Source organism: Pelophylax lessonae, assembly GCF_965119305.1.
Source record: "Pelophylax lessonae genome assembly, chromosome: 4".
In the NCBI taxonomy this organism is placed as follows: Eukaryota; Metazoa; Chordata; class Amphibia; order Anura; family Ranidae; genus Pelophylax; species Pelophylax lessonae.
The window spans coordinates 676565390-676590574 of record NC_138771.1 but is presented as its reverse complement, the minus strand read 5'-3'; the positions used below and the strand labels follow the sequence as shown (position 1 = coordinate 676590574).

The window sequence follows — 25185 nt, the reverse complement described above, 5'->3', positions numbered from 1 at the left end:
GTGAAGACTGGGTGGAAGATGATGTGGAGGACGATGAGGTCCTCGACCCCACATGGAATGAACGTCATGCAGGTGACCCGAGTAGTTTGGAGGAAGAGGCGGTGGTCGCACAGAGCCACCAGCACAGCAGAAGAGGGAGCAGGGTGCAGAAGCGGAGCGGCCGTGCCCTAGACACTACGCCTGCTACTGCCCAAGGCAGCAAGGGAACGAGCGCACCAAAGTCAGCTCAAAGGAGTTCTCTAGCGTGGAAGTTCTTTAGAAAATGTGCTGATGACAGGACACGAGTGGTTTGCACCCTGTGCAATCAGAGCCTGAAGCGAGGCATAAACCTTCTCAACCTGAGCACAACCTGCATGATCAGGCATCTAAGTGCAAAGCACGAGCTGCAGTGGAGTACACACCTTCAAAACCAAGAAAGGTATCTGGCTCATCCTGCTTCCTCTTCTGCTGCAGTCTCGGCCGCTCCAGCCACATCTGTAGTCATACCGGCACCTGCCACCCCGCAAACAGATGATCTGTCAGCAACACCACCACCTGGGTCACCAACAACCATCTCCACAATGTCCCGTGGAAGCGTTCAGCTTTCCATCTCCCAAACACTTGAGAGGAAGAGGAAGTACCCCCCTACCCACCCGCGATCCCTGGCCCTGAATGCCAGCATTTCAAAATTATTGGCCTTTGAAATGCTGTCATTCCGTCTGGTGGAGATGCACAGTTTTAAAAACCTTATGTCGGTGGCTGTCCCACAGTACGTCGTGCCCAGCCGCCACTACTTTTCCAGGCAAGCCATCCCTTCACTGCACAACCAAGTGGGGGAAAAAATCAGGTGTGCACTGCGCAACGCCATCTGTGCCAAGGTCCACCTAACTACCGATACGTGGACCAGTAAGCACGGTCAGGGGCGTTATATCTCCTTAACGGCACACTGGGTAAATGCAGTGGCGGATGGGCCTGAGGCGGATAGCAATTTGGCGCATTTCCTTGCACCACCGAGGATTGCAGGGCGCTTCAGTTTGCCTCCTGTTCCTAACTCCTGCTACTCCGCTTCCTCATCCTCTACCGCCTCCTCATCCGGACAGCGTAACACCTTCACCACCAACTTCAGCACGGCCAGGGGTAAACGACAGCAGGCAGTTTTACAACTTGCCTGTTTGGGGGACAAACCACACACCGCGCAGGAGTTGTGGAGGAACAGCAGACAAATGAGTGGTTGCTGCCAGCGAGCCTCAAGCCCGGCCTGGTGGTGTGCGATAACGGGCGAAATCTCATAGCAGCTCTGGGCCTAGCCGGTTTGACGCACATCCCTTGCCTGGTGCATGTGCTGAATTTGGTGGTGCAGAGGTTCCTTAAAAACTACCCCGATATGTCAGAGCTGCTGCAGAAAGTGCGGGCCGTCTGTGCGCACTTTCGGCGTTCTCACCCTGCTGCTGCTCGCCTGTCAGCGCTGCAGCGTAACTTCGGCCTTCCCGCTTACCGCCTCATATGTGACGTGCCCACAAGGTGGAACTCCACCTTGCACATGCTGCAAAGACTGTGCGAGCAGCAGCAGGCCATAGTGGAGTTTCAGCTGCAGCACGCACGCGTGAGTTGCTCTGCGGAACAGCACCACTTCACCACCAATAACTGGGCCTCCATGCGAGACCTGTGTGCCTTGTTGCGCTGTTTTGAGTACTCCACCAACATGGCCAGTGGCGATGACGCCGTTCTCAGCTTAACTATCCCACTTCTATGCCTCCTTGAAAAAACAATTCGGGCGATGATGGAAGAGGATGTGGCACAGGATGAGGAGGAGGAGGAGGAGGAGGAGGATGAAGAGGTAACATTTCCAAGGCTTTCAGGGCAGTCATTCGCAAGGGGCTCCGAGGGTGGGTTCCTGCACACACAAACGCCAGGGACACAATTGTCCAGCAGGGGCACAGTTCTGGAGGATGAGGAGGATGAGGAGGAGGAGGAGCTGGAGGAGGAGATGGAACCATGTTCACAGCAGGGTGGCACCCAGGCCAGCTCATGGCCATCACTGGTGCGGGGCTGGGGGGATACAGAGGACACGGACGATACACCTCCCACAGAGGACAGCCTTTCGTTGCCTCTGGGCAGCCTGGCACACATGAGCGATTACATGCTGCAGTGTCTCCACAACGACCGCCGAGTTGCCCACATTCTAAGAAAAAATAAAATGGTATCACTAACCCTGCGGACTCTATTTGTGCCCCAGAGTAACCGCTGCAGGTGGGCGTGAACCAATTGTTGGGATTTTAAGGGTGAGGCTTGTAAGGGTATATGTTTGAGATAAATAATTCAAAAACAGGATAAAATAATAATTTTTATTACAAATTCGATAAAAACAATCACATACAGTGATACATCTTGATGTCGCAAAGATACTTAAATGTACATAGAACCATTGAAAGGTGCTAGGGGTCACTAGTGTCCAACATGTTTCGCCGGAAGGCTTCTTCTGGGACAATACAGGAATGGTGACCTCTGCTGGTTCTAAGTATGAATAACATACAGTCAGTTTACAAAAATATACCAAGTTAATTACAATCAGATATAGGAATTACAGTGTAGTAGGGCTCACCACAAGTTGTATCTAGAGCAAAGCAGCCATATCAGCGTCCGTGTATCAGGGATCATAGCGATCCATCCAATGGCGGGTAATAACCCTGAACTACAAAGTCCAGCCAGACCTGATCCCGCTACTTTAACAGGAACCGGACCGAACTCGGTCGAACGGGAGTAAATCTGAAAAAACCAGCATTCCATAAAAGGAAGAAGCTAGTTACTAAAAATCCCACATGATACTGAAATCAGGTGTATATAGGTACGTTACCCACGTTCTCCAACAGTAGGGCCATAGCAGTGAGAAGATCATACTTAGGTTGTGAAAGAGAAAAGGGGGCTACATAAAGTGATAAGGCAGGAAAATAAGAGGGGTTGATGAAGCCAGGGGTGCACAGACACCATGTGAGAGATATAGATGTAGCATATGGTTATAGACCAGGTGCAGACCGATGGTAACCAAAAAGGTTAAAAATGTGCAAGATTAATGAGAGTGAACTAAAAGATAAGTCCGATTAGGAACCTACCCAGAGAGTGAATATTGAGAGGAGAAGGTGAAAACACATTTAACCAGCAGAAACTGTGAAAGATAAATGCCATTACTGCCGTACAGATGGGAGATCGTTGTAGTAAAGCTTACCTCATATGCTCCGGTTGATTGGTAACAGACAGCCGCGCCACTAGTCGTGGCCTGTCTGTACCATATTCCGCTCGGCGTTATAAGCGCGGTCCCACCGGAAGTGATGAGGTACCTCATGACCTCCAACTGGTCACTTCCGGTGCGGGCGCCATCTAGCGGTCCCAATCAGAGCTGCACCGCAACAAAGAGGTACAGATGAGTGGGAACGCTGTACATCCGCTATCAAAAGAAAACGGACTCGGGGAAAAAATGTGGGAGGAGAAGAGTAGTATAAATCTCAACAACACCACCCCCGGCTTGGCGCCCGAGCCCCTGTCAAAAAAGAGATAAGCAGGAAAAGAGCCGGCACATTGGATTTAGTCGCGATTTGATCCTATATTGACACACGGACTCTGATCTCATAAAGCTACAAAAATAAGAGGGAAACAAAGAAAAAGAGAAAAATATAAATATCATAAGAGAATATGTATTAATACTTCACAGCACATGACCAACATGTGCTGTGATTAATTAGTTATAAGCAACATATGATTAATGACATGGAAGGTATACAATAGTATCCTATCCTGAATTCTGGCAACACAATGGATTCCTGTGATGTTAATACAGTATCACGGTTTGTCTAAATGCTGAATCAATAGGTACATGGACAATATAGACAATACAAAGCATGATCACATGAGGAGTTTCAGGAAGAACGGAGGGTGGGGAGTATTTTTATTAGTCTTAGGTTACATGTATATAGTAGGCAATAATACAGCCCTAGATTCATTCCAAAAAAGGTTTAAATGATAAAGCCGTATTTAAACCTGGTGGCCTAGTGGCCTGTAATTTATAGATCCACTTTACTTCTGCCTTAAGAATTGCATTATCATAATTACCCCCTCTGGGGTTCTTCTTAATTGCTTCTAATACAATGAATTTAATAAAATGGGGGTCGAAATTATGATTTAGGCCTACATGCCTACAAATGGGTGTAGACATAAGTCCAGTGTCCATATAGTACAGATGGTCTTGGATGCGTTTCGCAAAGGGTCTAATTGTTTTCCCTACATAAAACGCCCCACAGAGGCATGTAGCTAAATAAACAACACCCTCAGTAAGGCAAGTAGCCCTAAACCTAGGTCTCAAAGTCCCTCCCCGAGGTAGGAGGGAGGTGTATCCCTCTTTTACCCAGGGGCATTCTGAGCATTGGCCACATTTGTAAGTACCATAGCCCCCCACTGCTCCATGGTAATCTTCCTCCTTCTTTGGTTTGTGATGACTATGTACAAGTTTATCTCTAAGTGAGGCAGATTTACGATAAACTATCTCTGGGTAGGGTTTAATGTATTTTGAGACCGTAATATCGTCTGCTAAGAAGTGCCAATTGTTATCCAAGATTTTACGTATGGTTTGATGTTGGGAGCTGTATTTAGTAACTAATTTAGTAGTATTTGAGGGTTTAGTCTGACGTGACCCAAAAATAAGCCTATCTCGTGGTTGGAGATTAGCTCTTTGATAAGCTTTTTTAAGTAATTTCTTGCTGTAGCCACGGACCAAGAGCCTTTGCTGTAGGGCCTTAGCTTCTTGTTTATAGTCATCATCCAGAAAGCAGTTACGTCGTATTCTAAGATATTGTGAATACGGGATACTGCGTATTAGGGATCGTGGGTGACTACTAGTATAATGAAGTATAGTGTTTCCTGCCGTATTTTTACAGTATAGGGAAGTGTAAATATTGCCCTCAGGTGTAAGATATATTGTGGTGTCAAGAAAGGCTATTTGTTGGGTATCATATTGAACAGTGAATTTTAAATTATAATTATTGTTGGATATGAAGTCTATAAATTCCAGAAGAGTGGACACCGAGCCTGTCCATACAACGATGACGTCGTCGATATACCTGCGCCACAGCGCCATGTGATCATGCTTTGTATTGTCTATATTGTCCATGTACCTATTGATTCAGCATTTAGACAAACCGTGATACTGTATTAACATCACAGGAATCCATTGTGTTGCCAGAATTCAGGATAGGATACTATTGTATACCTTCCATGTCATTAATCATATGTTGCTTATAACTAATTAATCACAGCACATGTTGGTCATGTGCTGTGAAGTATTAATACATATTCTCTTATGATATTTATATTTTTCTCTTTTTCTTTGTTTCCCTCTTATTTTTGTAGCTTTATGAGATCGGAGTCCGTGTGTCAATATAGGATCAAATCGCGACTAAATTCAATGTGCCGGCTCTTTTCCTGCTTATCTCTTTTTTGACAGGGGCTCGGGCGCCAAGCCGGGGGTGGTGTTGTTGAGATTTATACTACTCTTCTCCTCCCACATTTTTTCCCCGAGTCCGTTTTCTTTTGATAGCGGATGTACAGCGTTCCCACTCATCTGTACCTCTTTGTTGCGGTGCAGCTCTGATTGGGACCGCTAGATGGCGCCCGCACCGGAAGTGACCAGTTGGAGGTCATGAGGTACCTCATCACTTCCGGTGGGACCGCGCTTATAACGCCGAGCGGAATATGGTACAGACAGGCCACGACTAGTGGCGCGGCTGTCTGTTACCAATCAACCGGAGCATATGAGGTAAGCTTTACTACAACGATCTCCCATCTGTACGGCAGTAATGGCATTTATCTTTCACAGTTTCTGCTGGTTAAATGTGTTTTCACCTTCTCCTCTCAATATTCACTCTCTGGGTAGGTTCCTAATCGGACTTATCTTTTAGTTCACTCTCATTAATCTTGCACATTTTTAACCTTTTTGGTTACCATCGGTCTGCACCTGGTCTATAACCATATGCTACATCTATATCTCTCACATGGTGTCTGTGCACCCCTGGCTTCATCAACCCCTCTTATTTTCCTGCCTTATCACTTTATGTAGCCCCCTTTTCTCTTTCACAACCTAAGTATGATCTTCTCACTGCTATGGCCCTACTGTTGGAGAACGTGGGTAACGTACCTATATACACCTGATTTCAGTATCATGTGGGATTTTTAGTAACTAGCTTCTTCCTTTTATGGAATGCTGGTTTTTTCAGATTTACTCCCATTCGACCGAGTTCGGTCCGGTTCCTGTTAAAGTAGCGGGATCAGGTCTGGCTGGACTTTGTAGTTCAGGGTTATTACCCGCCATTGGATGGATCGCTATGATCCCTGATACACGGACGCTGATATGGCTGCTTTGCTCTAGATACAACTTGTGGTGAGCCCTACTACACTGTAATTCCTATATCTGATTGTAATTAACTTGGTATATTTTTGTAAACTGACTGTATGTTATTCATACTTAGAACCAGCAGAGGTCACCATTCCTGTATTGTCCCAGAAGAAGCCTTCCGGCGAAACATGTTGGACACTAGTGACCCCTAGCACCTTTCAATGGTTCTATGTACATTTAAGTATCTTTGCGACATCAAGATGTATCACTGTATGTGATTGTTTTTATCGAATTTGTAATAAAAATTATTATTTTATCCTGTTTTTGAATTATTTATCTCAAACATATACCCTTACAAGCCTCACCCTTAAAATCCCAACAATTGGTTCACGCCCACCTGCAGCGGTTACTCTGGGGCACAAATAGAGTCCGCTGGGTTAGTTATACCATTTTATTTTTTCTTGTTCAATGTATCAATAGGGATGTGGTGTTGGCTTGCTGGGTACATTGGCCAGTTTAGGCATGGCACTTTCCTCTTCTTGTATATTGCCCACATTCTAACTTGTGCTGATTACTGGGTGGCCACGCTGCTGGATCCCCGTTACAAGGACAACGTACCGTCCTTAATTCACTCACTGGAGCGCATTTGCAAGATGCGCGAGTACAAGCGCATGCTGGTAGACGCGATGCTGCTGGCATTCCCATCTGACAGCGGGGCCACAGTGGAAGCACAAGGCAGAGGAGGAGGAGGAGGTCGCCAACGCAACCAGGGCACCGCCAGCACCTCAGAAGGCAGGGTTAGCATGGCCGAAATGTGGAAAAGCTTTGTCAGCACGCCACAACAAACAGCAGCACCAGCAGCTCAGATGGAACGTCTTAGCAGGAGGCAGCATTTTACCAACATGGTGGAGCAGTATGTGTGCACACGCCTACATGTAGTGAATGACGGGTCTGCCCCCTTCAACTTCTGGGTCTCCAAATTAGGCACATGGCCTGAGCTTGCCCTTTATGCCTTGGAGGTGCTGGCGTGCCCTGCAGCCAGTGTATTATCTGAACGGGTATTTAGCACGGCTGGGGGCGTTATAACAGACAAGCGCAGCCGCCTGTCCAGAGACAATGTGGACAAGCTCACGTTCATTAAAATGAACCAGGCATGGATCCCACGGGACTTTTCCGTACCTTGTGCAGAATAGTAATGGATACCGACCTTACCCACCCATTGTTCCATTTTTGCTCTTTCTCACTCTTTTGGGGTGTACCCTCATTTAAAATTTGTGAAAAGAAGCAGTGTTGGCTACCTCGTCCTCCTCAGGGCCAGATTAACGTAGGGGCTATTGGAGCTGCACCAAGCCCATGATGCTCTTAATCCGGCCCTGGTCCTCCTCCACCGCCGCTTCCACCTACACCGCCCATAGGTGTGCGTAGCCTATTGCATTAGGGTGTGCACCCCAAAGTTTAAATACACATGCATGTGTTTGCCTACATGTACATGGCCCCGATACATTACTCTCCCTGCTGGCAAAGAGAAATAGAGCAGAGCAGGTCCAAGGGAGATCTTTCCCATCTCCTCACTGGCAAACAGAGTGATAATGCTATGTGCCCTAGGTGATTAGGGTGTGCCCAGGCACACCCGGCACACCCTGTGGGCACGCCTATGACACCGCCACATCCACCACCACCTCAACATCCCTCCTACTCCATATGGGCCTCGTCCTTCAGAGATGAAGAACATTGTTTTATTTTTCTTTTTTTTTTTTTTGTTTTAAGTTATTTCCCTATCCACATTTGTTTGCAGAGCACTTGCCATGCTCTTAATTACGTTTTGCTGCCATTTGCAGCACTCTAGCCCTTTCCTTTGGTGTTTTAGAGCCTTTTTAGTGCCTGAAAGTTCGGGTCCCCATTGACTTCAATGGGGTTCGGTGTCCAGGAAAAGTTTGGCAAAAGTCCGGGACACGGACCCGGACTTTTTTTTAAAGTTCGGCTGAACCCGTCGAACACGGACATCCAGGTGTTCGCTCAACTCTACACAGGACACATGACATTTTGCCCAATATACATCACACATACAACATACACACTACTAACAGCTATGCACAGACTCATCTACACAGACTTCCTTTCAATCCATCATGTATCTGAACCTTTGAGGGAAGCCAAACGAAGCTCCTCCCTAATTGGCCACCATCTTGGAAATGCAGCCATCTTAAGGAACCTGGTAACAACTATTCTAAGCTAGCCACCATTTTAAATATGGTAAATATGCCTTGCTAATTATTTGATTATTATTCAGTATTGTTTATGTACTTCCTTAAATGTTTTAAATTTCATATTTAGAGGGTAACGAGAGTACAATCCCAGCCGTATAAACCATATGTAGATTTTTCTCTAAAGAGATGATTTTTGTTTTTATAACATTTTTATTAATATCAGATTAAGCGCATTATTTGCGATTTTAAGTCTTCCGTTTTGCATGGCTTATTCTCACTTCATCTGCAGTGAAGTGATTATCAGGTTTTGCATTGCGCAGACAATTGTGGTCTGATTGTATAGTATACTTTAGGGATGCACCGAAATTTCGGCCACCGAAATTTTCGGCCGAAAATGGGCCTATCCCATTTCGGCCGATAATGGGTTAAAAATGCCGAAACTACGATCTGTGCATTAATCAACTAACAGACCGGGCGAGCGGCCGCTAATAGCTGTAACTGTGAGCTTCACTTTACTTCCCTGTCAGCGGCAGATGTACATGAAGTTTCTTCCTCCGAAAACCATTGTGGTCGAGTAGACCCGCCCCTCCCTCACTTCATTGGTGGATTATTAAGTCTTTGCCAATCAGATTCATCCAGGCGGAAATCCCCCTCCTGTGATCTCATCACGGAGAAGCCTCCTTTGCATGAGACGCTCGAGAATTGTTTACTTTTTTTTTCTTGTCTTATCTCTCGGCAGCAGGAGAGGCTCGTGCAGGGGGGGGACGCTCCGAGCGAGCGGAGCGGAGCAAGATACACTCTTCATGTGCTGGACATAGAGAGACATGTGCCGGACATAGAAAGAGCTCTGTCATCGATCAGGGAGCCAATCTGCTCAGTGTATTTCTCTATCATCCATCCGGACTCCATTATCTGACATAACACCCATCCACTTCCATTACCTGACATAACACCCATTCACTTCCACTGAGGCGAGCTTACCATTGGTATTAGTATTATGCAGCATGAGGGGGTTAATGTATTGTCACTGCTGGTCACTGATGCATTAGTGACCGACCAGTGGCAGTTAATTAACCCCTTTGTGGTGCCTTAGTGCAACCAGTATCAGTGCAACCAGTGTTAATTAACACTGATACTGGTTGCACTAATGCAGCACAAGGCGGTTAATTCACTGCCACTGGTCAGTCACTAGTGCATCAGTGACCAGCAGTGGCAATACATTAACCCCCTCATGCTGCATAATACTAATACCATTGGTAATTAAATTAACCACTTGCCAACCTGTCACAGTACATATACTGTGACAGGGTGGCAGCGATAGGTGTACGTCGCTGACTGTTTTTGGTGTATGCCCCTGTTCTATCTAATTTAAAATGATTTGGGGGAAAAAGTCATTTTCGGTTTCGGTTTCGGTTTTCGGCCGAGGGCATCCTGCATTTTCGGTTTCGGTTTCGGCCCAAAATTTTCATTTCGGTGCATCCCTAGTATACTTAAATATGGTTTCTACTACATCTGGGGAAATGATAATCTTGCTTTCGTTTCACTTTAACTGTGTTTCAGTTTCACTTTCCTTATTGAGCTACAAATCACATTCCATTTATTGTTTGAAGTTTGTATTTTTGTGAAGTTATATCTTTTTGGTGTCATCTCAAGCTTGATCATTTATCGTGATTACATGTCTCGTGAATAAAAATTTTATATATTCCATACTGTAGACTGTTTTCACTAAGATTGGTATATGCTTTTAAAAAGAAATTAATCAATAAAAAGAACTCGCTACATATTAATTTATGGAATAAGTTGAGATTCTCCTTTCACACAGATCTTTGCTTATTATTAACCATAAATAGACACTGTATATTCAGAGCAGTATAAACATTCTGACATAATGGAGGCACAGCGATATATTATTAATTATTATTAATTATTAATTCTGACACCCCCACATATCTTTATACAACCTCCCCATACACCTAACCCAGCATGGAGGGGCTCAGTGAAGATGGTGGTGAAGGTGTGGAGGTGTCGGATCGGGTCACACAGATCATAAAAGGAGATCCGCCCGGCCTCATAATCCAGATCTATCCTGACTCTGTTACTAAAGGGATTGGGAGGTAAGCGGGTCCATTTCCTTTCATATATCACCGAATACTGATTATAATACCTGTCCAATCCCCAGGACTTCTTATTCCATCCAATCCCTGACTCCCCCCATCTCCTGCCTATACTGGGGTAACACATCCCGACTCTCCACCAATCTGACCCCCCGACATCCACATCCCAGTAATGTCTCCCTGAGGAGAACCTCTGACTGCTCATCACCTGAGGACGATCCTGGAATCTCTCTGGTGTTTCTGGGTGATTCTGCTTCCTATCTGACCTGGATACAGTTTTCCTGTCATCTGATATCTGTAGAATATTATTAGCTGTGTTTCCATCCAGTAATATGTCTGCAGCTCCCTGTATATAGAAGTATACATTTACCTCTCTTATTATATCAGATAAACCTGTGTGTAAGACCCCCGCCACATCCAGACCCCCTCCATCATGGAGGAGTTCCTCATGTCTCTCTCTGTCCTCATTATCTCCATCCTCAGTATCACACAAGTCACCTGTGTCTGATTCCTGTAAGACAGTCAGTGGATCCGTCATGTTACACAGCTCCTCAATGTCCACCATCTTCCTGGACAGCTCCTCCTTCTTTATTTCCAGATCCCGGATGGAGATGGAGATCCGCTCTGCCCGCCCGGAGATCTCCCTCAGGACTCTCTTCTCCAGGTCTTCCAGACGTCTCCTGAGATCTATAAACAGGGCAGTGACTCTCTCGGTGTCACCAGCTGCTTCTTCTTCTACTTTCCTCCGGTGCTCCTCCAGACTCTGGACTCTTTCCTCCATCTTCTCTCTTTGTCAGAAGTTTCTGCAGAACATTCCTCAGTGTCTTCTTCTTCTTCTCAGAAGCCTCATCCAGTGACTCCATCTTATGTCCTTTATGTCCTCCAATCACATAACAAGACATACAGACACAGCTGCCATCTTTAGTGCAGTAATACTCCAGGATCTTCTTATGGACGGAGCATTTCCTGCTCTCCATGGACAAGGTGGGGTCACATAAGATGTGTTCTGGGGACTTTTTGTGGACTCTCAGGTGTTTATCACACAGAAAAACCTCACAGAGCAGACAGGATCTAACAGCAGGTACAGGAGAGTCCACACAGTGAGTACAGAAGACCCCGGACTCCTCCTGATGTGGCTGAGCAGACAGGAAAGTCTCTGCTATGTTACGTAGTTTCATGTTCTTCTGCAGTGCAGGACGATCCGGAAACTTCTCTCTGCATTCAGGACAGGAATATCCTCCAGACCAGGGCCGGACTGGCCGACCGGGATAGCGGGAAATTTCCCGGTGGGCCGCCGGCCCTGGGGCCGCTTTAAGATTGGGGCCGCTTTAAGATTCATTTGGCCGCTTTAAGACGCGGCCGCTTTAAGACGCGCCCGCTATTGGGACCGCGCCGCGGCCGCGCTGTGACGGCCGCTGCAGCCCCGCCCCGGTGAAGTCTTTCCAACGTGACGTCAGCCGCTATGAGTGGCATGACATCACATCTGGCGGGAGTGGCTGCGGGAGCGGGAGCCGGCGGTGGATCATGTGACCCAGGCTCAGCAAGACGGACCGTCACGGCGCCGAGAGTCCCACACCACATCCAGTACTGTCTGGCAGTACACACACAGACGGCAGCAGCATGATCGACGGACCAAGTTAGTAATAAAAATCAGCAGCAGTGTAATTATTGGTCCCATCCTCCGACCTCCACCAGACCACCACTGCCCCCTGGCCCCTACTGATCTCGCCACACCTGCAACTGATTCCCCCCACCACCCCTGCCACTGATGCCACCACCCCTGCCACTGATCCCCCCCCCACCACCCCTGCCACTGATGCCACCACCCCTGCCACTGATCCCCTCCCCCCACCACCCCTGCCACTGATGCCACCACCCCTGCCACTGATCCCCCCCACCACCCCTGCCACTGATGCCACCACCCCTGCCACTGATCCCCCCCCACCACCCCTGCCACTGATCCCACCACCCCTGCCACTGATCCCACCACCCCTGCTACTGATCCCCATCCCCCTCACCACCACCACTGCCACCGATCCCATCCTCCCCACCACCCCTGCTACTGATCCCCATCCCCTTCACCACCACCACTGCCACCGATCCCATCCCATCCCCCACCACCCCTGCCACTGATCCCCCCCCACCACCCCTGCCACTGATGCCACCACCCCTGCCACTGATCCCCTCCCCCCACCACCCCTGCCACTGATGCCACCACCCCTGCCACTGATCCCCCCCCCCACCACCCCTGCCACTGATGCCACCACCCCTGCCACTGATCCCCTCCCCCCACCACCCCTGCCACTGATGCCACCACCCCTGCCACTGATCCCCCCACACCACCCCTGCCACTGATGCCACCACCCCTGCCACTGATCCCCCCCCACCACCCCTGCCACTGATGCCACCACCCCTGCCACTGATCCCCTCCCCCCACCACCCCTGCCACTGATGCCACCACCCCTGCCACTGATCCCCCCCGGCACCCCTGCCACTGATGCCACCACCCCTGCCACTGATCCCCCCCACCACCCCTGCCACTGATGCCACCACCCCTGCCACTGATCCCACCACCCCTGCTACTGATCCCCATCCCCCTCACCACCACCACTGCCACCGATCCCATCCTCCCCACCACCCCTGCTACTGATCCCCATCCCCTTCACCACCACCACTGCCACCGATCCCATCCCCCCCACCACCCCTGCCACTGATCCCATCCCCCCCCCACCACCCCTGCTACTGATCCCATCCCCCCCCACCACCCCTGCTACTGATCCCCCCCACCACCCCTGCCACTGATGCCACCACCCCTGCCACTGATCCCCCCCACCACCCCTGCCACTGATGCCACCACCCCTGCCACTGATGCCACCACCCCTGCCACTGATGCCACCACCCCTGCCACTGATCCCCATCCCCCTCACCACCACCACTGCCACCGACCCCACCCCCCTCATCAGCACCACCGCTGCCACCCCCTCACCACCACCCCCACTGCCACCAAACCCACCCCCCTCATCACCACCATCGCTGCCACCCCCTCACCATCACCGCTGCCACTTATCCCACCCCCCTCACCATCACCACCGCTTCCACTGATTCCACCCCCCTCACCACCACCCCTGCTGCCACTCATCCCACCCCCCTCATCATGTCTGCAACCTCTGACCTCTCCTGTACCATGTCCTCACAGCCCCTGACCTCTCCTGTACCATGTCCACACAGCCCCTGACCTCTCCTGTACCATGTCCTCACAGCCCCTGACCTCTCCTGTACCATGTCCACACAGCCTCTGACATCTCCTGTACCATGTCCACACAGCCTCTGACATCTCCTGTACCATGTCCACACAGCCCCTGACCTCTCCTGTACCATGTCCGCACAGCCCCTGACATCTCCTGTACCATGTCCGCACAGCCTCTGACATCTCCTGTACCATGTCCACACAGCCTCTGACATCTCCTGTACCATGTCCACACAGCCCCTGACCTCTCCTGTACCATGTCCGCACAGCCCCTGACATCTCCTGTACAATGTCCGCACAGCCTCTGACCTCTCCTGTACAATGTCTGCACAGCCTCTGACCTCTCCTGTATCATGTCTGCACAGCCCCTGACATCTCCTGTATCATGTCCGCACAGCCCCTGACATCTCCTGTACCATGTCCGCACAGCCCCTGACATCTCCTGTACAATGTCTGCACAGCCTCTGACCTCTCCTGTATCATGTCCGCACAGCCCCTGACATCTCCTGTATCATATCCGCACAGCCCCTGACATCTCCTGTATCATGTCCACTCAGCCCCTGACATCTCCTGTATCATGTCCGCACAGCCCCTGACATCTCCTGTACCATGTCCGCACAGCCCCTGACATCTCCTGTACCATGTCCGCACAGCCCCTGACATCTCCTGTACCATGTCCGCACAGCCCCTGACATCTCCTGTATCATGCCCGCATAGCCCCTGACATCTCCTGTATCATGTCCGCACAGCCCCTGACATCTCCTGTACCATGTCCGCACAGCCCCTGACATCTCCGGTACCCTGTCCGCACATCCTCTGACATCTCCTGTACCATGTCCGCACATCCTCTGACATCTCCTGTACCATGTCCGCTCATCCTCTGACATCTCCTGTACCATGTCCGCACATCCTCTGACATCTCCTGTATCATGCCCGCACAGCCCCTGACATCTCCTGTATCATGTCCGCACAGCCTCTGACATTTCCTTTACCATGTCCGCACTTTTACCACTTTTAACTATAATTTGCTCTTTTATATATAAAGCCCTGCTTTTATATCTATCTTATCTATGATAGTACACTCTTCAAATTTGCTTTAAAATGCATGGTTTTCCCTTTTATGAACAAGAAAATAATGGCGTTATGGTGTTGGGCCGGTATAATAATGCTATGGGGCTGGTATGACATTTTTTCCAGGGCTGAATTTTATTCCCAGTCCGGCCCTGCTCCAGACCCCCCCTGTGTATCCAGCACACCATCAATACAGACCCGGCAGAAGTTGTGACCACATCTCAGGGTTACAGGATCTGTATAAATGTTCAGACAGACGGAACATTCCAGCTCAGCTCTCAGATCTGCAGACACCATTGCTGACAGCAAAAGAGAAACTAAACTGAAAGTCTCTGACACCGGAGAGGAATGCATTGGGAGGGGGGAGGGGTGACACCGGAGAGGAATGCATTGGGAGGGGGGAAGGGATGTCATCCTCCTACACATCACAAACAGAAGATTTCCCAGCACACTGTAGTGATGGGAAGTTCTACTCTTTGAAGTGAATCGGTTCATTTCGAGTCACTCACTGAAATGAACCTATTCATTGAATCGAATCTTCGGTTCACTTGCTGAGGCTACCAAACCTCCGACTCAACTCGATACAAAAGAGCTGAATCAGAGGAGTCACTCATAGGTTCGGCAGCTCTCTGGGGATGTTTTTTTTTTTTTTATTTAACTCCTTCTTGGCTTCTCAGAGTTGTGTGAAGCCTATGGTATGTGTCAGACACAATACACTTTTTCAGATTTGCCAGCATTATCACGTTCGGGACTTTAGGTGACAGCTGTGTACATTTAAAGCAGGTTTCTGTGCATGTGAACTGCAATCTGATGGGCAAACTTCACAGTTACCAAAAACACAGAGATAGAGAGAGGGAAGGTACCCTCTCTGGAAGGTTGCTAAAGAAGAGCTCACAGGGATTGGTTTGTGCAAAAACAAAATATAACCTTTATTAAATTTGGGTGCAGTACATACAAAAAATATGGAAATCAATAGGATAGATACAAAAAATAAAAAACTACCTAGTTACAGATTGAGACTCGGTAGCTGATGGCCGACCCCTCGGGTCGGTGTCGGTTGTGCATGAAATGCAAATGCATCAACCTTGCCTGGCACCTGTGGCACCTACTGGGGTTCTGTTTTAGGAGCTTACTATGGGGAGCGGGTGACGTATGATAAAATCATTTGAGTCACCAATTCGCTCAACACTGTGTGTAGAGGTGTCTACTGCTCTGTATTCAAATTAAGTAAAAATGGTGTGTACCTTGGAAAAGCTCAATGGTGAGTATGGTAATGACCGGCAGAGGGCAAACGGGCCTGCTTAAGGTAAGCTAGGACTGTCCATGTTCGGGTGATATAGAATGCACATAATTGCAACCAATCTAAGATTGAGGAAGAATATGGTATATCACAAATCTAAATATACACATAAAAAGGGTGGCCACCCGACATGTAAACAGTTGCTGATTTCCTGTGGAGATCTCAGGGACTGTTCGGCACTTCCATAATCATAGGGACAGAGAGTCCAATCATGTGATGGGGGTGGTGTATGTATCACGATGGGTATGGGACACGGACAAGACCTTGCTGGATCTACAGTTGGCGGGGCAATGAAGTATTGATGGGACTTCAGTCTCAGCCTGTGGTGCACGGAGGGAGCACAGTGGCGACAAGGATGGGATTTACAAGGTTACTATCCGTGTGAGAAAAGAAAAGAAGGAAAAAAACTCTGGATTGTCAGCTGGATACAAATACCCACAGAGCTCAGCAGGAAAATGTCATTGATCGGGACATTAAGTGAATTTGATGGAAAACAGACATCGTGGAGTTCCTGGATTGAGAGACTAGAACAGTATTTTTATGCAAATGCCATCCCAGGCGACAGGCAAGTAGCAGTGTTTCTGACACTGGTTGGTGCTAGGACATATGACACTCTTAGGGATCTCCTTTTCCCTGAAAAGCCAGCAACTAAGACTTTGGCAGAGCTCCTGACACTGTTAGAGAATCACTTTCAGCCTAAACCACTAGAGATTGCAGAAAGATTCTGGTTCTATCAGCGACAGCAATAGCCGGGTGAAGATATTAAGGCTTGTGTGCTCGCCCTTTGCAGACTAGCCTCAACCTGTTCTTTTGGGGAGTACTTACCGACTGCACTGAGGGATAAGTTTGTCATGGGACTAAATAGTGAGTCTAGCCAAAAGAGACTGTTAACAGAGAAAGATCTTACCCTTACAAAGCACAAAGGCAATTGAGATAGCTTCAGTGATGGAAATGGCTGTGAGAGATACAGAGGCTTTGAACCCCCAGAGCAGAAGGGAAGAGGTTAAAGAGGAAGTTTTCAGAACAGCAGTCAAGCCAACTGCAGTTAACTGGAAATATAGACCCTCACCAAGCCGGGAGTCAGCTTGCTACCGTTTTGGGAATACAGACCATGATCACAAAGTCTGCCGGTTTAAGGATCAGCTCTGTCATAATTGTGGTAAGGCAGGCCATCTGAAACGAGTCTGCCGTAGTAAGAAGGTGCGACAAAGGACAAAGGCATATATGGTGGGAAGATATACTGTACATCATCATCGGAATCAGGGGATGAGGAAGTGCTCCACAGATTGGACATACATCATATGCATTCAGCACCCTCAGCAATGACTGTAGAGGTAACCGTGGAAGGAAAGAAACTCAAGATGGATGTAGACACAGGAGCAGCAGTTTCAGTTATCACCCAGAAACAATGGAGAAAACTTCTGATCCGAACAACTGTCCGTCCAACACAAATCAAACTGCAGACATACTCAAAGCAGATACTCCACCCAAGGGTCAGACAAAGAGAATAACATTGTATATCCTAGAACATGGGGGACCCCCTCTCTTTGGGAGAGACTGGATTGCTCACTTTGGCATGCCAGACATCGCCATAAACCCCTGCAACACCGTGACCAACCCATCAAGAGATAATGAGGGATGGGTGGAATCCCTGAAACAGCGATTCCCACGAGTCTTTGATCACCATTTGGGAAAAATAAAGCATGACTGGGTGAGACTCAGGCTGAAACCCAACGCCCAGCCTAGGTTCTTCAAAGCTCGGACGGTACCTTTCACACTCCGAGCAGGTGTGGAAGCTGAACTAAGCCGGCTGGAGGAACAAGGTGTCATCTCAAAGGTAGAGCACAGCGAGTGGGCATCACCAGTTGTACCAGTAAAGAAAGCGAATGGGGACTTACGCATTTGTGGCGATTTCTGCATGGCACTAAATTCTCAACTGGAGATAGACCAGTATCCCCTACCCAGAGTAGATGACATTTTTGCCTCTCTTGCAGGAGGTCAAAAGTTCACCAAGCTTGATCTCAGGCAAGCTTATTTACAGTTTGCGGTCCACCCTTCGTCCTGCAAGTTTCTAACCATCAACACTCATAAGGGACTGTATGAATACAATCGGATGGTGTTTTTTGGGTAGCCTCCGCCCCAGCCATTTGGCAACGCAAAATGGATGAGATTTTGGCTGAACATTCCTTTCACACAGTGCCTGTTAGATGACATGCTCATCACGGGCCTGACGGACCAGGAACACAAGCGGAACGTGGAGCTTGTGTTGGGGAGACTCCAAGAGCAGGGTCTAAAAGTGAACTTAGCGAAATGCCAATTCATGGTACCTAAATTGGAGTTTTGTGGCCACCTTGTGGATGCAGAGGGTATACACACCACGGAAGTCAAAGTTGATGCTTTAGTAAAAGCTCCAGCCCCAACCAACGTCCAACAGCTGCGATCATACCTGGGCTTGCTGAACTATTACCACAAATTCCTGCCGGATCTAGCACACACTTTGTTTCCATTAAACAAGCTTTTGGAGAAACACTCCAGATGGAACTGGTCGGCTGCATGCCAACGTGCTTTTGAAGTTTCTAAGCGAAAGCTGTTGGTGTCATGCATGCTCGTGCACTATGACCTCCAAAGGCCTCTCACCTTGGCTTGTGATGCCTCACCCTATGGTCTAGGGGCTTTACTATCTCATGTTTTACCAGATGGGTCAGAGAAACCTGTGGCATTCGCCTCCAGGTCCTTGACAAAAGCAGAAAGCAATTACTCTCACATTGACAAAGAGGCTCTGGTGCTCATATGGGCAATTAAGAAGTTTCATCTTTACCTGTATGGTAGGGAATTCACCATACTGACTGATCATAAACCACTCCTTCAGATCTTTAGCCCTGACAAAGGCATCTCCCAGATGACTGCGGCTCGTCTTCAACGCTATGCCCTATTCTTGGGAGCATATACAGTAGCTACAAAATCCAGTATCGCAGCCATGATGCCAATGCTAATGCGGATGCCATGTCCCGTCTGACAAGGACATTAACAGACTCTTCTCCACCTGTCAAGAGTTGTCGTTACACTAGCCTGTCCTTTCTGTCTTCCGGGGAAGTAGCAGCCCATACAGCCAAGGATACCTTCCTTAAGACAATACTCTCCTGGGTACGGTACGGTTGGCCTGCAACTGTCACACAGGATTATGAACCTTACTTCCTTAGGCGTCTGGAATTAACTGTGGCTGGCAACTGTGTTTTATGGAGAGACCGAGTGATCGTTCCACAGACCCTCCGGAGACACATTCTGGACTTGCTACTTACTGGTCATCTCGGGGGCACACGTATGAAACAAAAGGCAGGAGGCTATGTGTGGTGGCCGACCCTCGACTCAGATATCACGACATATGTGAATGCGTGTGCTGGATGTGCACAAACTGCAAGAGACCCTCCTCGAGGGTGCGTCCAGCCCTGGACTTGGCCCACGGTTCCCTGGTTTCACCTACACTTGGACTTTGCAGGCCCGATCAGAGGACACACCTTTTTGATCATTATTGATGCCCATTCAAAGTGGCCTGAGGTCATTCCTGTTACCCAGCTGACAACTAAGGTAACGATTTCCATACTGTTACATCTCACTGCTACGTTTGGATACCCCAGAGAAATTGTCACAGACAACGGTTCACAATTCACAAGCCAGGAGTTTCAGAGTTTCCTGACTGCCCACAACATCAAACACAAGTTGACCGCACCTTACCACCCGGCTACAAATGGTCAAGCAGAAAGGTTTGTACAGACCTTCAAACGCTATTTCAAAGCTACTATGGCTACAAGTAACAAACAGTCCCTGTCACCCCAGCAGCTGGACTCCTTCCTTTCTGCTTACAGAACCACACCACATGCAACCAATGGGAAAAATCCAGCTGAACTTCTTTTGGGTCAGCAGCCATGGACTGTTTTGGACATGCTCCGCCCTCAAATGGTCCAGGAACATGTACGGCAGTCCCAAGACAAGAGGGTCGAACACGACGAGATTCCCCGGTTTACAGCCCAGCAAAAGGTATGGGCCCGATCTTATGGCGCTTCCAACACTCGTTGGCTTCCTGCTATCGTCGCAGAGACTTTGGGACCCAAAATGTATAGGGTCTGCCTGGAAGATGGTTCCATTTGCAGACGGCATGCGGACCAATTGTGTCCTCGTTCTCAGCTGCCCGAATCCCTGACAACGGCTGCACCTCCAGTGTCTCAAGGATCTGCTCCTACTGGATCAGGAAGCATTGAGACTGATGCTTGGGGGGACTCTGAACTTTAGAACTCAACTCCAACAGAGCCCTCCAGCCCTGGTATAGAGGTCTGTTCACCCTCTGAGCTAGGGGATCCCCTCTTGGCCCCGCCGGTGTCCATTCCAGCCAGCCCTGCTTCCTCCGGCCCCGAGTGGCTGGGTGCCCGTCCTCAACGACGCTGTCGCCCTCCTGACCAGCTTCAAATGCAAGAGCGGTTACGAGACTTTCGGCGGGCCATGTTCTCCCCGTAGCGTCCCTGGAAGTTGTTCTCACATCCGGACGCGGAAGAAGCCATGTAAATCTCCTGAGTTGGAGGACAGTATTGGACAATTATGAGTTACTGTTTTATGCCTGTTCTCGTTTTGTTGTGTTTTTTTTATTCTTTGTTGTTTTTTTTTTTTTTTAGGGATGGATGGAAGGTGTTATACCTGAAGGGTTTCACATGTACTGTCACTTTAAGGCTGGCTCCACCAAGGAGTGATGACAGGGGTCAAGGGGCAGAGTGGCCATCTTGGAGACATGTAGGAGATGTGTGATTATACAGAGCTGTCCTGTAATGCCTGTTGTAGTGTACAGGGAGTCCTGAATAAACAACCGTTGTTCCAGACCAGAGTCCTGTGTCTCTCACAACTCGGAGAATATAACAACATGTTTTACCCCCCTTTTTTATCTCGCGGTGGGAATCCGACATTGCTGTGCAGTTCATTGACTCACTAAAGGAGAAAATCCTCCACTTTGCCCATAAATCTTCCATAGCCACTAAGGTCCAAGAGACCAGTTATAAGATCCTAAGGAGGTGGTATGGGGTGCCCACAACCCTACATTGTATTTATACACAGCTACCTGACACATGCTGGCAGTGCAACATCGGACGAGGCACAATGTTACACATTTTCTAGGAGTGCCTGAAACTTGAACCATTTTGGCAAGAGGTGGCTAGTACTTGCTTGCTGCACCTCATGCAATGGCCCATTAAAAAAAAAAAAAACACAAAACCTTCCTTAACATTCAGCTATTAAACTCGGCCAAGGCATGCATTTTCTTGTGCTGGAGGTCTGTGCTCCGGCCCTCAAAGTCTCTCTGGTTCTCTAAGATCAATGAACTCAGGGACATGGAAGACCTTTCGGCTACCCTCTATAACTAGGAGGAGTCCTTTCGTGGCACTTGGAGGCCATGGCAATATTTTGTTTTCACGGATGCCAATTTACAGATGTTCTCACTACCTGGCTGATTTTCCATGGTCTTGTTACGAGGCTTTGGGTGAGAGAATTGGCTTCTCTGGTTACTAATGTCTCTCTATGGTTTTTCACCTAACTTTAATTTTTTTTCTGCTTTGGGCTTGTTCCCCTGTCTCTTTCTGCTTTGTGTGTCTCCCTTCTCCCCTTCTCATCCTTTCCTTCCCATTCCCCTCCCTTCTTCTGTTGTTCCCCTTTTATATATCTTCCCATTCAGCTTGGAAAGTTTTTTTCCTGCAGTTCCATTGCTGTTATAATGTACAAGATTATGTCTTTTATACCTTGCACCCTTTTTGGGTTATGCTGGCCACCAGGGACCTCTCCTGACCCCAGTATTTTTTCACTCCATATCCCACAAGGTTCCATTACTAAGTTGGGGCTCTTCTATATACACTGCTCAAAAATAATTAAAGGAACACTTTGAAAACACATCAGATCTCAATAGGAAAAAATATCATGCTGGATATCTATACTAGGGATAGACTGATTATCGGCAAGGCCGATATGCACTTTCCCCAATATATCGGTATCGGCTCTGGGACTGGCCGATATTGCCGATAATTTTGTGACGTCATTCTGCCTTCTTAGGCCACCTCCCTTGCCTTGGACAGCCTCGTCTGGAGTCGGGACTAGTCTTGCGGGAGTGTATCACAGCCATACACCCGCCCACAACAGCCCGGTGCCAGCCAGTCTCCCACATCCACATGCCCTGTACCAGCGAGCCAGCCAGCCACCCACAGGCCCTGTACCTGCCAGCCACAGGCACTGTACCAGCCAGCCACAGGCACTGTACCAGCCAGCCAGCCACCCACAGGCCTTGTACCTGCCAGCCACCCACAGCCCTTGTGCCCGCCACCCACCCACCACAGGGTGCCAGTCAGCCAGTCACCCACCACAGGGTGCCAGACAGCCAGCCACCCACCACAGGCTGCCAGACAGCCAGCCACCCACAGACAGGGTGCCAGATAGCCAGCCACCCACAGAAAGGGTGCCAGAGAGCCGGCCACCCACCACAGGGTGCCAGACAGCCAGCCACCCACAGACAGAGTGCTAGGGTGCCAGACAGCCGACCACCCACCACAGGGCGCCAGATAGCCAGCCACCCACCACAGTAAGTCCCAAAGAGTCAATGCATCATGGCAGCTTCCTTGACAAAGTTCCACATAGTTTGTAAGTTTGTCTTGGCAGGGCGCATGAAGCTCTCATAGCCGATCCGTCTGTGGAAGTCTGGTCCACGCAGGCCAGACTGGGCTTCTTGGTCACCCTGTGTCCCTAGTAAACACAGGATGACTTAGACATAAGAGGGGCCCAGGGGGCTGAGATAGGGACTTTCTAACCTCTCTAAGGTAGGCTGTATTCAACGGGCCCTCCCAATGTCTGCACTCACCCAGTACCCCAAACAAATTGTCCGGAAAACAGCATTACTCACCCAGCCAACCTCTGCCTCTCTCATAGAACATACCCACTGCTGGGAATAAGCGTGGACTGGCCCTTCTCCCGGGATTCCTTTCAGCTGCTGGAGAGAAGACAGGGTGGTGAGGCTCACTTCGTCAGGCTGTTGGGGATCTGGGCCGACTGTCCGGCATCCCTGGGGTATACAAGTGAAGACTGTAGTCCCATCCACTACCACAGGAACTCCATATTTTGTATATTGAGAGCAGAGGCCAGCCATACTCTGCTCTGTTGCCAGCTCTTCTGCTGGGTTGGTGTCATGATTCTGGGGCACTGTCTGCTGCTGGTAAGGGGAGTCAGGTGCTTCATCTTCCTTACGCACATCTGGGATAACCTTTCTCTGGTACCGTCTCCCAGATGCACAAATCCTGGCTGAGGAGGGAAGACAGTTTCCTCTGCTCTGACTGACTGTTGGGGAGGGAGGAAAACAACCTCCTCTCCATTCTCGCCCTGGGCCTCTGGAACTGCCACAGGTGTGGGGCAGAGGTCGTTGACTCTCTGTCCGGCTGACAGCGCTTCAGCTGGGTATAGAAGCTTCACTTTATCAGCCTGTCACTGGGGCGAGGGGCCGATTTCCCTAGCTTCCTGGAACTCTGTAGCTGTTGCGGGTGCTGGGCAGAGGTTGGTAGCACTCTGCCCTCTTGCCAGCACTTCTGCTGGGGACTCCACAGAATCCGCTCCAGCTAACTGTTGGGGAGGGTTACTGGCTTCCTCCGTTCCCAGACTGTGGATCTCTCGCTGGGGAGGAAGGATGACCACCTTCTTCTCCGAACTGTGCAGCTACTGTTGGGGAGTGATCACCACCTTCTCACCCTGGGCCTCTTCTCTCAAGGAGGCTGAAGCTGCTGTTGGTGTTGGGCAGCGCTCAGTGATGTTAGGCCCTGATGCCAGCTGTTCTGTAGGAAAGTAAACTGAAAAGTCAGTGACCTTGCACACATCTTCCTGGGTCAGCAATTGTTGCAGGCAGAGGTCAGAAGCGCTATGCCTGGATGCCCGCTCTTCTTCTTTAGGCTCATTGAGATGTTCCTCCTCAGCAGAAAAATCTATTAACCACTTAAGCCCTGGAGGATTTGGCTGCTCAAAGACCAGGCCCTATTTTGCGATTCGGCACTGCTACATATTTTTGGTAAAAAAAAAAATCGAAATAAGCGTATTTTGATTGGTTTGCGTTCACTAACTACGGGAAAGATTTATGTCATTTTTATTGGTTTTTTTTTTTAACTGGTAATGTCGGCGATCTGCGATTTTTTTTTTTTTTTTTTGTGGGACTGCGACATTGGGGTGGAAAGATCGGACCCCTGACTGACATTTTTGACACTTTTGGGGTACCAGTGACATTACGACAGTAATCAGTGCTATAAATATGCACTGTTACTGTAAAAATGACACTGGCAGGGAAGGGGTTAACTTTATTGGTGATCAAGGGGTTAAGTGTGTCCCTAGGGGCGTGATTCAACTGTTAGGGGGCGTGGCTAGTGAAGTAATCACAGAGACATACGATCCTACATAGCAGGATTGTATAGCCTCTGTCATTACTTCAGGGAGAATGACAGATGGTTGTGTTTACATCAGCCGTCTGTCTTTCTCCCTCTCCTGTGGGAGATCTCAAATGGCCAGTGGACATCGGAGCCGCCGGTCACACGTGCTGGCTAGGCAGGGAACAAGCGGGGGTGGGAGTGCGCCGCCGCCTGCGCGCGCTCGCCCCTTACAGGCTCCTGGGCGAGCGACGTACCCATACGTCACTTTGCCCAGGAGAGGCTGACTGCCGCAGTATATAGTCGTTCGGCAGTCGGCAAGTGGTTAAATCCCGAGTCTCTGGAACTGCTGAAAGTCCAGGGCATGGGCTGGGGGCACTTGGGCCCAGTGCCAACACTTTGGCAGGTTTCTTATCATTCATAACATCCTTCGATGAAAAGTCAATTAAATCTGTGATCCGGGGTTGG

The 25185-nt window shown here is 49.1% G+C and overlaps 1 protein-coding gene across 1 annotated transcript; it reads right to left on the bottom strand.

Annotated features, from left to right (window-relative positions):
- Positions 1-3600: 3600 nt before the first annotated feature.
- On the bottom strand, positions 3601-15294 carry LOC309553114 (E3 ubiquitin-protein ligase TRIM11-like; the record flags this gene model as incomplete). Its single annotated transcript, XM_082254009.1, is given in 5 exon segments — positions 3601-3608; positions 4414-5141; positions 10544-11458; positions 11460-11924; positions 15161-15294. Coding segments are annotated over 5 exon segments (2250 nt in total).
- Between the last annotated feature and the right edge of the window lie 9891 nt (positions 15295-25185).